Below are 16,320 nucleotides of genomic sequence, written 5' to 3'. Positions count from 1 at the left end.
GTGAAAAATCTCCAAACATTTTCAACACAAAATGCAGGAATTTTATTTATGTTTTTTTGTTTTTCATTTTTTTACTTAAAATTAATTTTTTTTTTACTTTGAGAAATTTTTCGATGAAATTTTTTTCGTAAGCATTTCTCTGTCGATTTTGAAACTTTTATAAATTAAAAAAAAAAATTTAAATATCATCGAGTATAACGTCAAAGTCACATACCTTCAAATAAAATTTAATTCAAGAAAAAAACATGAGAAAATACATAAGTTTTAAAACAAAAACAAATAAATTGAAACTGAAAAAAACCATCAACAAAAAAGTCTTTTGGGTAGAGAAACAAGCACAGGACACTTAAAAGTGAGTGACAAATATGTGAAAACTCTCCAATTTTTCTCTCGAGCTGCGTACTAAAAAACGAAAAGCATAACGTGATTTTTCGTTAAGATTTCTTTGTGCTATTTTTGCACGGAAAATTTCGTATTACCTCGTACGTTACGTATTAGGTTTTAAGCAAAGTACGCAGCTGAAGCGTAACAAATATAATTATTTTGATAAAAAAAAAAAAACAAAACCGACTTCCAAGGATCAAAACTGGGTTTTATGGTTTTTCTCATAGTTTCTATAGCCAGAACTGAACGAAATTGAAATGGGACTACACTGAAAGCACCAGCTTTCCAATACAAAAGGAATTATCAAAATTAGTTCACACAGTCCAAAGTTATGAGGTATAACAAACATAAAAACAAATACAGACGAATTGAATACCTCCTCCTTTTTGGTAGCTTTTTTTTGACTTTCCTTGCCCTATAATTATTATGTTTGAAATGCAATAATACTAAATTTAAATTAAACAACAAAAAAGTACGTATACGTCATAGTGTACATTTTTAATGTACTTATCTCTTGAAGTCTAAATTCATTTTATTTATTAAAAGTGTTTTAAGTTATACTTTTCTTGCAGCGTTGAAGCAAAAATTTATTTTTTGACAAGAAATGTCAAAGGGATTAACCAGTAACATTAAAAAAAATATGTGTGATCAGTATAAAATTGACATGAAACAAGAAGGTAGGTGGTTTTCGTTTTGTGAATATGAATATGAATTGTTAAATAACAAAATAATTTTAATTAAAAATATAGTGTTAGTGATCGATAATATTTTAAGTGTTACAATTTAATTTTATGTAAAATTGTTTGCGTACAAGTAAATTAAATTCAGTTAAACATTAGAAAAATATATTTAGTATGTATTTGTATTTTCATTTGCATTAAAAAAAAAATCATTCATCGGATTGTGTTTTACAATGTAAATACAAACATTTTAGAGGTCATACTTTTGCATCGAAAACCATTCTTCTCTTGGATGATTAGTAGGTTTCACTACAAATTTTCAATATTGAATGAACTATATATGAAGAAAAACTAAGAAAATAGAATAGAAGAAATAGAAGCAGAAATCAAACATAAATAATTTTCTACACACCTACCGACTTCGGGTAATCTTAGATATATTCTTGATAATGTGTATGAAGACGCCAATGCTTGATTGATGTTAAAGCTAAATATGTGCAGTGCATACTGTACAGATAAACAGGGCCGTCTTTAACTATCCTGGGGCCCTTGGGCACATAAGAATTTGGGGCCCTTTTGGAAAGTAAAATAAGTACAATGGTTGGCTTAAACGCAATGGTTATGGTTAAAAAGGGGTGCCAATATATCGTTCCATATAAAGTACCTAGTTTCTTCATTATTAACAGGGGTTCCCATTAATACGTGCATTGAGACATCAATCGTTGCCACTGCCAATAATTGTACTTTTTATACTGCCAATAATTATACCCTGTATCCGTTATAAGTTTCAGTTTGAAGAATTGAAAAAAAAAGAGCTGAAACGGATTGAGATTTGCTAAAAACTCGGTACAGACGATTTGTACGTAATTTCCAAGAGCGTTCCAAAAAGGAGGAGGTATTCAATTCGTCTGTATTTTTTTTTTTTTTTTTTTTTTTTTTATGTTTGTTACCGCATAACTTTGGACATAGTCAATCAATTTTGGTAATTCTTTTTGTATTGGAAAGCTAGTGGCTGCAGTTCAATTTCGTTCAGTTAAAGCCATAGGAACTATTAAAAAAAACCATAAAACCCCGTTTTGAATCATGGAAGTCGGTTTTGTTTTTTTTGATAAAAATGATTATAATGTCTCCTTTTCAACGGATATCTCCAATATAAAGTTTTCGAGATATTGCAATTTTCTCAAAAACGGATAACGATTTTGCTTTGAAAAAAAAAAAAAACATGTACGGGAAAGGTGCGAACAGTGAGACATCCTTTTTTTAAATTGGTATATCTTAGAATGTTTTCAAGATAGCTTAACCAAACTTTGAAGTCACTTTAAGACATATTTTATCTTAAAGTTGCAAGAAAAGTTGAAGTTAAAGAATGAAGGAGAGCATCACATTGGACTAAAATGTAGAAAAAGTCAAAACGTCTCACTGTCTCAACGTCTCACTGAAAGGGGTGCGATCAGTGAGACAGTCTTTTGTGAAACAAATTAACGAAACCGTCAAATAATTAGGTAATTGACAAGTATATAATTAATTAATTTATGTTACTTTAATCCATTTTTTTTTTTTTTCAAAAAAAATTACAAAGAAGCCAAAAAAAAAACGAAACAAAAAACGCTACGAAATCATGTTAAAATAATTTTTTTTAGATCTATGTCTCACTGTTTGCTTTTCAAAAATCTATATCTCACTGTTTTCCAGCGGAAAAAGTATTGATGTTTTTTTGCCGACGAATTGATTCTTTTTTCGTCTTTTAATGCAAATCTACACATATTTTTACACTGATTTGCAGTTTTGCAAACTTGAAACGAAGTTATTATTTAATTAAAAAGATAATAGAAGAGAATTCGTTGTTTTTATTAATAAATAATAAATAATTTTACCTACAGTGGAAAAAAAGATATTTTTCTTGTTTTTTGAAAATATTAATGTCTTATTTTTTTTTGAAAATTGAATTTGGGTTTGGTCGTTTGGATTTAAAATTTTGTCCGCATACAACGCCACATAATTTGTTTTCTTTATATATATTCCGTATAGGTGTAGAAAAAACTGCCCGACAAAAATGCTTTAAGAATAAAAGTACCTTCGGGGCCCCCCTGAGAATGGGGGCCCTGGGCACGGGCCCCGTGTGCCCTTATGGTAAAGACGGCATTGCAGATAAAGAGCAATAACCTCGCAACATTGAATGAGTTACTTAAGCATGAAGATGTAGGAAGAAGATAGGAAGAAGACTAGAATAGAATTTTTCGCTAACTTTGACATTTTTATGAATAATCCGATTGTATTACCAACAATTATTGCTTTCTGCTTTTGTGTTTTTCTTTTTTTTTAATGGAATTTTGGCTAAAAAGCTTGATGAATATTTTAACAAATTTGCGTCATTTTTAAATGCATGTTTTTCGTGAATATTTTCCAAAAAAAAAAATGGAAAAAATGGTATCAACAAATTTTACATTTTAACCACATAAAAAAGAGTTAACATTCGTCATTTGAGTAAAAGTAAAAAATTTGACAACTGATCCAATTTGCTGAAACTAATTAAAAAAGTTGTCCGAACTCACAATACAATTTTGTTTTTCATTACAAATTAAAAAAAAAGTATTTTTTCAAATAAAATAAATTGCACGACTGGGGTCGCACGTACTTGCTCTTATGCTTAAAGTAACTATAATGTTAAAGCTTTTAATTCAAGAAATTTAAAATTTGATATTTTGAAGAAATTTTATAAGTAGTATAAAAAATTAAATCTGTTTTTATAATTAATTAAACTCCGTTTTAAATTATCTTAAAACAAAAAACAAATATGCCATTTTATTTCTTGTATAAAAAGGTATTTTTAGAAAAAAATTTTCGAAAATTGTAGGAGCCGTTTTTTAAAAAAATAATTTTTTATGTATAAAAATTTTTTAACATTTTTCAAAAAAAAAGTTGGTATGCCATATTGAAGAAATAATTAATTTACACATAAAAACTAAATTTCAAAATTTTTCATTGATCCGTTTTCAAAAAATTGATTTTTCAAAAAAAAAAATTTTGAAATATTTTTTAAAAATCTAAAAATGCGTTTTTTGAAAATTTTCTAAATTTTTAATATTATCTTTACTTACACACGTTTGTATAAAAATTTTCATTTAAATCGGGTTAATGTTGTACGAGATATTCAGAAATGAAAAAACCCGTTCTATGACAGGTACCGTTAATAACGGTACAAAAAATATTTTTTTTATTTAAAAAGTTGGCTCTTATGTGTAGTACTACACACAAAAATTTTAATCAAAATCGTTAGAGCAGTTTTTGAAAAAAATTAACTTTTCTATTTCCGTTATATGGCAGGTACCGTTAGTTTTGGTGATAAAAAAAAATTTCAATTTCCCCTCTAGGGAATCACCAAAAACTGCTAACTACCAAGTTTGAAGAAAATCACTTCACTCGTTTAGGCTGAAGCTCCAGATAGAGACAGACACACAGACAGACAGACAGACAGACAGAATTGCCGGACCCACTTTTTTGGCATTCTCCATCATCGTAATGTCATGTAAAATTGTTATCTCGAGTTCGATTTTTTTTACGAGTCCTAAACTTGCCCTATAGTACCTATATCGCAAGTAAAAATTATTGCAACTGAAAAGAATTTATATTAAAAAATAAATTTTTTTTGCATTCAAAAAAATTTTGATTGGAAATAAAAAAATTTTGCACTAAAAAAAATGTTATTGCAACTGAAAAATATTTTGCATTCAAAATAAAATTTTTAGGTACTGCAAATAGAAATATTTTGCAATAAAATAAAATTTGTAGGTACTGCAAATAAAAATATTTTGCAATAAAAAAAAAATTTATTGCAAATAAAACATTTTCTGCATTGAACAAAAAATTCAATGCAAAATGTTTGCATTGTTTTTTTTTTTAATATTCGTCGAATTTCTTACTATTTTGGCTATTTGTTCATTATTATAGTTAGCTTATGTATGAGCAAATAGCCAAAATTGTAAGAAATTCGACGAATATTGAAAAAAAAATATTAAAATTTTTTATTTGCAATAAAATTTTTATTTTCATTGCAAATATTTTTTAGTTGCAATAACATTTTTTTTGATGCAAATTTCTTTCAGTTCCAATAAATATTTTTTTTTCAATGCAAATACCTATGTTTCAGTTCGAATGATAATACATAGATATGTATATATTTTTTTAATGCAAATATTCTTTGCAATATTAGCTTTTTTTTTTGAATTCAAATGCATTTTTTTTTAATTGATATTTTTACAGCCCTGATCGAAAGTTTCCCAATATTTCAAAACTATAAGTATTTTGAGCACAACCAACCATCAAAATATCATGTTTTTATCACAAGTGAATTCTTTTTCAATTCTTAGCCAGCTAACTAATATAAAATGTTCTACGTTCATGAAAAAAATAGTGCTTCCGAAGCTTTCCAATATTGTTTTCTATTGGAAGTCATGTGTTTAGAAAATTTCCTGTTCCACCAAAATAATAATAAATGAAGTAAACCCATAAATTTTTACCCAAACATATTATTTCTTTCTTCTTTGCCCAATCTACACGCAATAGATGACATATTTTCTTATTTTTGATCATAATAATAAATTGTCATATTGTGATTGTAATGTCGAATTCAGTTATGTTTAGGATTGCATAACTTTTGTACAGATGCAAGTGAATATCTAATGTTTTGTGATTAAACAAAATATAATATTTAAAGAATTAATCTGAACATTAAAAAATAAATTAAAATAATAATTTCAATATTGATAGAAATTTTAGTAAATTTGCAGTTTTATTTTTATAACTATAATTTTGTCAAATTTCTGTTCATGTAACCAAAATTTTGTTGTGTTTCTTTTTTTTTACCAATTACCTTTATCTTTCAAACGCAATTTGTTTTCATTATTTGTGCCCTATCAAACGTAAACAACAAATTGAACTTTTTAATTAAATCGTGCGAAACTTCTTTAGAGTTTGATAATTATTACCTATTGTTTTATGTACCTTTGATATTTTGTCATGCATATTACTGGTACTATATTGAAAATAAAAGTTTAAAATTAAAAATTGCATGTGAGAGCTTTTTTATAAATTTATATCAGATAGGTACAACTCCTAACCTATACTTTGTATAACCTTTTTTCATTAAAATAATTACAAGGAAAAATCCTATTTGAGCATTTATTGAAAACTTACAACAATATGCTCAAGTCAGTTTAAGCTATGAGTACTTTTCTAAGCCAACAGTTACGATTGAAAATTTTGTTGGTAATAACATCAGTTTACAGATCGGTTGCGCTTAGATGCAGGTTTATCGTTTAAACTTGGACTTTTCGCGATCGGAAGATTTTTTTTTTTATAAATGTTGTGTTTTTAAGTTAAAATATTAAGATTTTTCAAACCGTCCTCAATTTTTAATTTAACTTTTGTGCATAGTGACTTTACCCAAAAAAAGCTTGAAAGGTCAATAAAATCAGTATACTCGTACAATTTCGAGAAGAAGTTTTTTTAATAATATTAAACTAATTTATTTGAAGCATCTTTATTCAAGGTAATTTGTGAAACAGTACCTTGTAAAAGGAAATAATTTCCTGCTAACTTAAAATTTAAATCGGATTTCTAATTCAAAAGAAATATAAATACAAAATTCCTGATGAATTCATTGGGTTTTATCTACTTACCGGTTTTAACAGAAAATAAAAATCCCCATAAAATAATATTGGATATCCACAATATGCTGCAAAATCGTGGAATTGATTTGGATTACAGCGAAATATGCATTTAAGAAAAATAAAGTTCATAGAATTGGGTACTATTCGCGATTCATTTTCTGCAATGGACAAGATCAAACTTCAAGATAATTAAAAAAAAAAACTCACTGTTATTCGGATTTCATGAAATGATGTGACGTAATGCAGAAATATTATGCACTTTCTTATTTCTTGTTAATTTGTGTTCTTGTTAAGCAATATCAGAGTGAGATGTGTAAGACATATGCAAATCTAAGTCTTTAAGGACAACAACTTTAAATTGTTTTTGCATATTAAGCAATATGATTTACTGATTTGGAGACTGGTTTTAGACGGAATTCCCGGAAACTAAGATACATACCTATAAAGTACTTTGAAATTTCAATGCATTTAGAATTCTCATTTCCACAGTTTTCCATGTACCTACATATTACGCCTAAAGGCTAGATTTTTTGTGTTAGAAGTGCAAATATCTGAGAGTCTTTTGATAAACTTTCTAAGGTAAAACATTTTACATAATATATCAAGCATGTATCAATCTGTCTTACTTATTCGGGATTCGAACTTGTTAAAAAGTGAACAAAACGGCGGAACTAAACATTGAAATATGTTCGTCTTTTGTTGGAAGAAATAATTTCTATGTGTCTGTTAAACTAAACTGTGGACTGTGGAGAACTGAATTTCTCACGGCAAACCTTAAACTACTAAAATTATAATTATACTTTGCAAAATTTACCACAAATGTACAAAAAACGAAAAAATGTACAAAAAAATACAGTCACATTTTGAGGAATTCATTAAAAAACTCAAATTGACTCCTAAAAGCCAGTATAGTTTGAAATTCAATCCATTCAAAAAAAAATAAAAAAATGTGTGGGTAGGTATAGTTACTAAAAGAACAATTCGCAGAAAGATCGAGAAAGACAATCTTGGAATGTTTACCGGAAAATAAATTGAAAAAATTAAACTCTCAAGGGAACAAGTTAGCTTGTTTATTTGCTTCTGGAACAAAGTAAAACAAATTTTTAAAGAGCCATTAAAGTTCTTTTGCTTTTCACGGAACAGCGAGAAAGGAACTTGTTCGTTTAAGGTCCATAAAACTTTTTTTTTTTTTTGCGAAGAAAAGAAGCGTACAAACATCTACCTTTAAGAATTTAATTTTTCCATATTGTTTTTATGAGGTTAACCTCTTCGAACCCAAGCTATGAAAATCACAATAAAAAAAAGGTTTTTTCAGTATTATCCTGTCAACAACATCACAACTAAGAAATATGAATAGCAAAAAGTTATTTTCCAAAATAATAAATAACAAAACTAATGTGTTACTCTCATGTTAGTAACGCACTGCCTATGACCACCAAAAAAAGTCGGACAACTGACAAAATAACTTTTTATAGAACAACATTGTATGCTACTTCTTCTAAGCCAAAAAACAAAACACTTTCTGGTTTAACATTTTTTATATCTTTTTTTTCAAAATTATGACCAAATATATATATTTTTTTTTTTTTCAAAAAAAAAAAATGTCAATTTCAGTCCCTTTTTCGATAAAAAAAAATAAATAAAAAATACTATATTTGACTAACTTTTTGTACTAATCTAGTAACTAGGCATTATTATCTCTCAATTAAGCCATCGAAACCTAAAAAATTATTTAATGGAATTTTTTTACGAATTTTTAAATATATGTTACATGAGAGTAACGCTGGGTCCGAAAGGGTTAAATACGATATTCCTTACAGCTCCGATTTTGATGATAAGTTATTTAAAACGTTCGGTAATTACAAAAAGCTACTTAAACCTCTCTAGGTTAAAAATTGCTGATGTTGCAGTATTGTTTTTTTTTTTTTTTTATTAAAATTAAGATTTTTGTGAACTCAAACAAAATTTTGGTTTAAATTTTATAAATTAAATGATATCAAAAGAGTGTTTAAAAAAAAAAACGCTTTTGAAAACTATTTTTTAATAGAATGTGGATGTATCTACTGGATATAGGTATTGTTGTTTCAATTCAGAAGAGGAAAAGGATTTGAAACAAATTTAAAACATAACTTCAATTTCATTGAATTTTCTTGAAATATACTAATTTTGGTATTAAAATATTTGATTTCCTCTATAACTTTGACAAACAAGACCTTTAATATTTTTTTGTATTTAACTTTCAACAACAAAGGCTATTGAATGAAGAAACTGTACAGCATAAATATTGCTACTTACGATTGATATGGCCATCAAATATTTTATCATGCAAAATTTTGGAAAAAGACATGTTAAAATTTTTTCAATTAATTTATTTTCAAAATCCTGAGTTTGAGCATCAGTTTTCCGAAAAAAAAAATCAATTTTTTCTCAATCCGTTTTAGTGATAAAATATGTTTAGTTGTAACTCGTAACTTAAGCATAATTTTTGACAAACTCCAAAAATAATATTTGTTAAATCTAACAATTTCTCTTAGCAAGGTTTTTTTTTCGTTGAGACAACTAATTTATCATAGACCTATACAAATACATTCCAAAGTTTAAAAAAAATCCACATAGTTGCTACTTTGCTAGTCATTCACCCAATAACAAACTAACTAAATAACTAGAGTGAAGTATAAAAGCTTACTAGAAAATTCTAGGTCGACTAGAAATAGTCATTGTTTTTAAAGCAAGCTCAATTTTTTGTGCATAATTAAACTTGGTGGTTGACAATCAATTTTATATTCTAAATTACTTTAGATTTATAAAAAAAGGTAGATTCAGTTTTTTTACGATACCTATATTATTTTCTTTTCTCACCTGCGTGATAATAAAAAATGCATTAACATGCAATTATAATTTGGGAATTGTAGATTGTTTCTCAATTTTAACTTTCAAATTTTTTATCTAACCGCAATGCGATCTAACCCTGGCACTGCCAATAGCCGAAGCTGCATTATAATTAAATCATTTTAAAATCGAAAAAAAATTCTACAGAAAAAAAAACATTTTAGGTTAATTTTACCAGAGGCGGCGCTAGACCAAAATGAGGCGTGTGCTAGAGTAAATTTTGGGGCCCCTGAGAAAATGAATTTGGACTATCATTTTGAAAAAAGTATAAAATATTCCGTCCAAGTTCAAGTTCAAAATTCTAATAACAAACTTAAGACAAAACGTTATATTTCAATGTAAGCCCTGTTCCTTTGGGAGGTGGCAAAGTACTACTAGTAGTTTACTAGCGATTTCCAAGACAGTAAATGATAGTACTAGATTAACCAAAACATCTACTAATAGAAGACTACCACTTCCAATGGAACGGGCTGTAGATGAAAAACAAAATGCACGACTCGATCTCACGAACTTTTTCTTAAGTTTCAGATTGCTTTTATTTTTAAAACTTTTTATATAAATAAGATTTTTTATTAAATGGTCTAAAACGTACATATCAAAAAAAAATTAATTCGTTCTTCAAATCAAACAAAATAACAACATCTAGAATGAATTTCAGCTATTTGATTTCTTTTATTAGGGCGCGTTATTAGAAAAAATCAAAACGTTAGAAATCGCTATAAACATTTTTCGGAAAAAAACTATTAAGTAAAATTGATATGAAATTTTGCAGACATTTTTTATCTACATTCCAAATTTCAGAAAAATTAAATGCAAAATTTTCTAAAATTTGACTATTCAAATAAAAAATAAAAATTAAACTTTCTTCATCAAACTATAGAAACTAATAAAAACTAACACTTGATTGCTTTTTTTTCATAAAATTGTTAGTCATTTTTGAGTAAATTGTACTTTTCTAAAATTGGTATAATATAATATAGCTATTTATTTTAATGTAGAAATTCTTGTTTTCGTCAGTTTCTCGGTTTCTTTTTTAGAATATAAAAATATCAATTGAATTACCAATTGGAAAAAGGGAATAAATCCATCTCATCTTATTGTTGGAAAAACGCAAATAACTGCACAACTTCTTTATTTGATGGTTCTAAGAATGTGGTTAGGCTAGTCTCACGTTAGTTTGAAAACACTTTTCAAACAACCTGTAACAATTGAAATTGTTTTTGTTGATGTTTACTTTCCTCTGTTAGATACTTATTAATCATTTTTTTTTTTACGAAATAACTGATAAATACATAAATTATTCGCATGTTTGTTTGAGAAAAATTTTTGATTTAAAACGGGTTTTTAAAGTTTGGTGGATTGTAAATCCGTCCGTATTTTGAAAAATCAATGAATCCGTAAAATGTGTTCGAATACGAACAGCGAAAATTCGAAAATTCCACCCATTCTTAACCTTTACAAAAAATTATTTCATACAATTTTAAATACTTATACAAAATTGAAAAATTGAAAAAAGAAAAAAAAAACTGTTTTTATCACTGAGATTTTGTAACAAAAAATGTAGATATTCATTTCATTGAGTTTTAAATTTAATTGGGAATTTTAAAAGCAAAATTTTAGATAATCCAAGTTGCTTGGCAAACTAATTATAATTATCTGCTTCACTTGAGATAAAAAAAAAAAAAAAACAAACAATAATCTTAAATTGTTTAATTTATTTTTTCTTTCCTACTTTTGCAAAAAGTGGCCAATGTATGCTTCGACTCATCTCAATGCAATTATGGAAATCGAGTGGAAACAAGCCAATTTCAATTATTTGATTGTTTTGAATAAAGAGAAGAGACATGGTTTTTCGCATTTTATTATTTCTGAGACATTTTCATTTAGCGCCCGCGGGGCCCCTCTAAGCGCGGGGCCGTGTGCGGGGGCACACTCCGCACACCCCTTCCGCCGCCTCTGAATTTTACCCCTCATGAGCCCCATTTTTGAAATAAATTTAATCAGTAAATTAAAAAAGGTTAATTTTTCCGCAATCTGAAACGCATTTTTTTTTCAACTCTATCTTTAAAATACGAGGCCTTAATAGTTGGAGTAAATTATTAATACTTCTAGCTAAAAAACTAGGACACTTGCAATTTCTTCAATCCATTCGAAATGGGCATACGATTTGAAGTTATTTATGATGATAACCCTTTAGGGATATACTATGCTGGACAAATAGTTAGAGGTCGAGCAATAATTCATTTAGAAGAATCGATGACAGTAAAGGGTAAGATGAAATCAAGGTTAAAATTGAAAACTATACAAAAAAAAAAATAATAAACTTTTTTTAAAGGTGTCAAACTACGTATGCGCGGATATGCCAAAGTTAGATGGGATGAACATGCTGTACCCTCGGACTCAAAAAACACACCAGTTATTGGTTCATATTACAGAAGTGATGAGGAGCGATTTTTTGAAAACACCACAGATTGTATTCATGCCAAAGGTGAGCCTAAAATAAAAAAAAAAAAAATAAAACACATTAATGAACAACCTTAATATTTTAACAACAAATTTTACTTTAAAAAAATATAATTTTTTTTGCTTATCCCGCGAGACAAAGTTCACTTTAGAAAGGGCTGCGGGATGTCAGCTTATGTAGGTGATACAAATTCAGGTTAATATAAAAGAAAGATTTCGTTTTTACGTAGCTGTAATTGTTGTTAAATTGATATATGAACACACTACAGAGGGGTTTTTGGAAAAAAATGTTTTTGGACCAAAAATAACATTACCTTTTATATACCAATTTTGAAAAAACGACTCTTACGACTCTGATTGAAATTCTAGTAATCGTTTTTGACAAGGTCTATCTAGTTATGAAAAAAAATTTTTTTTCAAAAACCGTTATATTAAAGGTTCCACAGAAACGATTTTTTAATTTCTGAATATCTCCAAATAACTTTTTCAATTATATCATTTTAAATAAATCAAAACCAAAATTTTGAAAAGAAAATAATTGTTGGATTTTTGAAAAATCAAATTTTCGAACTACATTTTGAAAACAAAACTAGAACTTAAAAATGTAGATATGATTTCGAAAAAAATAGGTTAATTTTTGTTTAAATTCTTCTTCAAAATTTTGAGTTTGACAAAACTATTCCTAAAATCCGCTCCATTAAAAAAAAAATATTAAAATTATAAAAAAAATTATTTCTTACATTCGGAGGCAGATTTCTGTGGATCAAAGTCTAGAAATAAGTTTTGGTTTACAGATATGAGTTCAAATTGAATAGACCTATGCATTTAGGTAAACAAATTACATTTTTTCAGATTTTCAAAAAATATTCAACAAAATCTAATTTAAGTCAGCAATATATTGAATTCGCGATTTTTTCAAACAATTTTGAACATTAAATTCAAGCACAAAACTTGTGTAGATTATATATTTTGAAGAATCGTTTTTGATGCAATATGAATCTCTATAGTCCATACAAATTTTATACAAACCAAGAACGACCAGCTGCCATATCCTGTGACGCAGAATTTTTAAATATATAATGAGCAAAAGTATCACTGGTGAAACCGAGAGTTCCAGGAGAATATAACAAAAATTTTCTTACATTTTTTTATAAGTTAGTATGTAATTTTTAATCAACACTTAAAAAAAAAAATCGCTTTCAAAAAATTGATTTTTCAAAAAAAAAAAAAAAAATGTTTTAATCAAAAGACTGGCAGAATTGTGGGATCCATTTTTTTTCTTGAATTTGAATCCCAAATATTGTTCATATACTTTTATTGCAAGTTAAATAAGGACAGTTTGTAAAGCATTGTTTTTTATGTTTAATATTATTCTTTTTTTAAATTCATTTATCAACATATTTCAACTTTTTTTTTTTAGAATGTATATCAGATTTGCCAGCTGGAACACATACCTACACATTTGAATGCCCTTTGCCTCCAATGTGTCCTTCGACTTTTGAAGGTACTTATGGCCGCATACGTTACGATATAAAAATAATTGTAGAACGACCGTTATTGTTTAACAAGTCACATTCTATGGAATTAAATGTACTTCAACCTTTAGATCTAAATCGGCTTCCTGTCTTGCGTGTAAGTTCCTAATCAACTTTTTAAAACAATATTTGTAATTTTTACCTATATTAGATTCCAGCTAAAATGGAAGTCCTGAAATATTTTTGTTGCGGTCCATGCATCTCAAAACCACTTGTTCTTTCTCTTGGTATACCACAAACCGGCTATGTGCCAGGAGAATTGGTTCATTTTATTGTTAAAGTTGTCAACCACAGTAAAATAATGGTGAGACAAGTGCGACTGGTGTTAAATCTTGTAGCTTTATATTCAGAAATAAGACGCAAAGAAACTTGGACTGAAAAAATTCCTATTGTTAAAAAGGAATTTGGACCATTTGAAACAGATGATTTTGAAATTAAAGATACAATTCGAGTTCCACCAACACCAATAACCAGTGAAGAGCATTGCAAAGTTATAAAAATTACCTATGAAATAGAAGTAACAGCCAATTATAATGGAGCGCACAAATCGTCAAATGTTTCGATTCCAATTACAATAGGAAATGTCCCTTTTATCGCAAACTTGAATGGAATATCTGAAGACACTGTAATTTCAATTTTAAAAAATCGAATTTCAACTGGACGTCATATAAACTTGAATTTTGAAATGCGTAAGTTCTTTATAAAAGATAATAATTCAGCAAAACTAATATTTTTAATATTTCAGCATCACCTTCGTATAAGAAAGCGTTGTATGTTAAATCATTAAAACCAACAATCCTCAAGGAAACGTCTTTTATACCGAGATATCCTTTCTATAAATATTGAATTTATCCGTATGAGGAAAAATGACAGGTTTCTGCAGACACTTATGCAAAAAAAAAGTTAATATTTCAATTAAGGTTGCAGTACGACAAGGTTTTCATATAAATTTGCCGTCTGTGAAAAAAGTGTACAGTGAAAAATTTTAAATTAACGTCAAATATACATATGTACATAGTACATATGTAGTTCGAAAATGTAAATAAAAATAAGGCAATTTTACTGACTCAGTCAGATTACAAAAATGATTTTGAGCTCAAATCCATTATTATTAAAGACAAATAAGCTATTAAATATTATAAAATAAAAATAAATAAATAATAAACCATAATAGACCAGGGTCGATAATTTTTGAAACCAAAAAAAATCATAGTAGAATGAAACCCATTGGAAAGGGAGGTGAATATGATGAAAATTAAAGGAAAAATAAATTACGGGCGAGCCGAGTTCGGGAAGTGGGTGGGTTGAGTTTTTAATGGTAAAAAATGGTATATCTCGATTTCCGGCAAAACTACAAATCCTATAAAAAAAAGTTGTATGGCAAAGTTGTAGGTAATACAAAGATCTACAACTTTTGTATCAACATTTTTTTCACATAACCTCAAAATGTATGTGAAAAATTAAAAAAACCGAGTTTTTGGTTTTTTATTTTTATCTTTTTCAAAAACAAAAATTTTTCTACGAAATTTGGTGAAAACTTACCTTATTATGTTCCAAATACACAGTAATTTATTTGATTTGAAATATTAATTTGTTCACCTTATTTTGACTTAATACCAAAAAAACAACCTAATTTTCAATCGAAAATTCACGTGTCAAAATATCAGCTTTTTTCAAAAAGTCGGTGGCCATTTAGTTCGTTAAAATGTCTATTTTCTGATGGTGTAAAAAAAATTTTACATTAGTATACTTTAGAACATGTTTTAGTAAAATTCAAAAAATGAAAAAAGCTTGAATTCGAAAAAAATTTTTTATCATTGTTTACAATTTTGGCCATTTTATTCAAATTTACACTTTAATTACTCAAAAAACGTAAGATTAATCAATGTTACATGAAATCTTACGTTTTTTGAGTAATTAAAGTGTAAATTTGAATAAAATGGCCAAAATTGTAAACAATGATAAAAATTTTTTTTCCAATTCAAGCTTTTTTCATTTTTTGAATTTTACTAAAACATGTTCTAAAGTATACTAATGTAAAATTTTTTTTACACCATCAGAAAATAGACATTTTAACGAACTAAATGGCCACCGACTTTTTGAAAAAAGCTGATATTTTGACACGTGAATTTTCGATTGAAAATTAGGTTGTTTTTTTGGTATTAAGTCAAAATAAGGTGAACAAATTAATATTTCAAATCAAATAAATTACTGTGTATTTGGAACATAATAAGGTAAGTTTTCACCAAATTTCGTAGAAAAATTTTTGTTTTTGAAAAAGATAAAAATAAAAAACCAAAAACTCGGTTTTTTGAATTTTTCACATAAATTTTGAGGTTATGTGAAAAAAATGTTGATACAAAAGTCGTAGATCTTTGTATTACCTACAACTTTGCCATACAACTTTTTTTTATAGGATTTGTAGTTTTGCCGGAAATCGAGATATACCATTTTTTACCATTAAAAACTCAACCCACCCACTTCCCGAACTCGGCTCGCCCGTAATTTATTTTTCCTTTCATTCTTATCATATTCCCCTCCTTTTCCAATGGGTTTCATCCTACTATGATTTTTTTGTACTTTTTAATGTTTTTGAAGGCATCGGCACTGGTCTATAAACGAAAATTCCAGTAAATAAAATATATGAATGTCATATTATTTTTTTTTTAAATTATGTACCTACATAACAAAATTTGTCTC

The 16,320-nt window shown here is 27.4% G+C and overlaps 1 protein-coding gene across 2 annotated transcripts; it reads left to right on the top strand.

Moving 5' to 3' along the window:
- Positions 1–257: 257 nt before the first annotated feature.
- Positions 258–14,785, top strand: LOC129913773 (arrestin domain-containing protein 3-like). Of its 2 annotated transcripts, none has more exons than XM_055992616.1 (6): positions 258–352; positions 11,735–11,891; positions 11,958–12,110; positions 13,506–13,717; positions 13,772–14,309; positions 14,366–14,785. In XM_055992616.1, exons 2-6 carry the CDS (start codon positions 11,777–11,779, stop codon positions 14,464–14,466), a joined length of 1,119 nt encoding a protein of 372 aa, XP_055848591.1. In that variant the 5' UTR covers positions 258–352; positions 11,735–11,776; the 3' UTR covers positions 14,467–14,785. The 2 variants fall into 2 exon arrangements, with proteins under 2 accessions (XP_055848591.1, XP_055848590.1); XM_055992615.1 differs by lacking the exon at positions 258–352 and adding an exon at positions 6,349–6,612.
- The last annotated feature ends 1,535 nt before the right edge of the window (positions 14,786–16,320 follow it).

This window comes from Episyrphus balteatus, chromosome 3 (genome assembly GCF_945859705.1).
Source record: "Episyrphus balteatus chromosome 3, idEpiBalt1.1, whole genome shotgun sequence".
NCBI classification, from domain to species: Eukaryota; Metazoa; Arthropoda; class Insecta; order Diptera; family Syrphidae; genus Episyrphus; species Episyrphus balteatus.
Note: the sequence above shows the minus strand (reverse complement) of the source record. Positions and strands in the feature narration are given on the sequence as shown.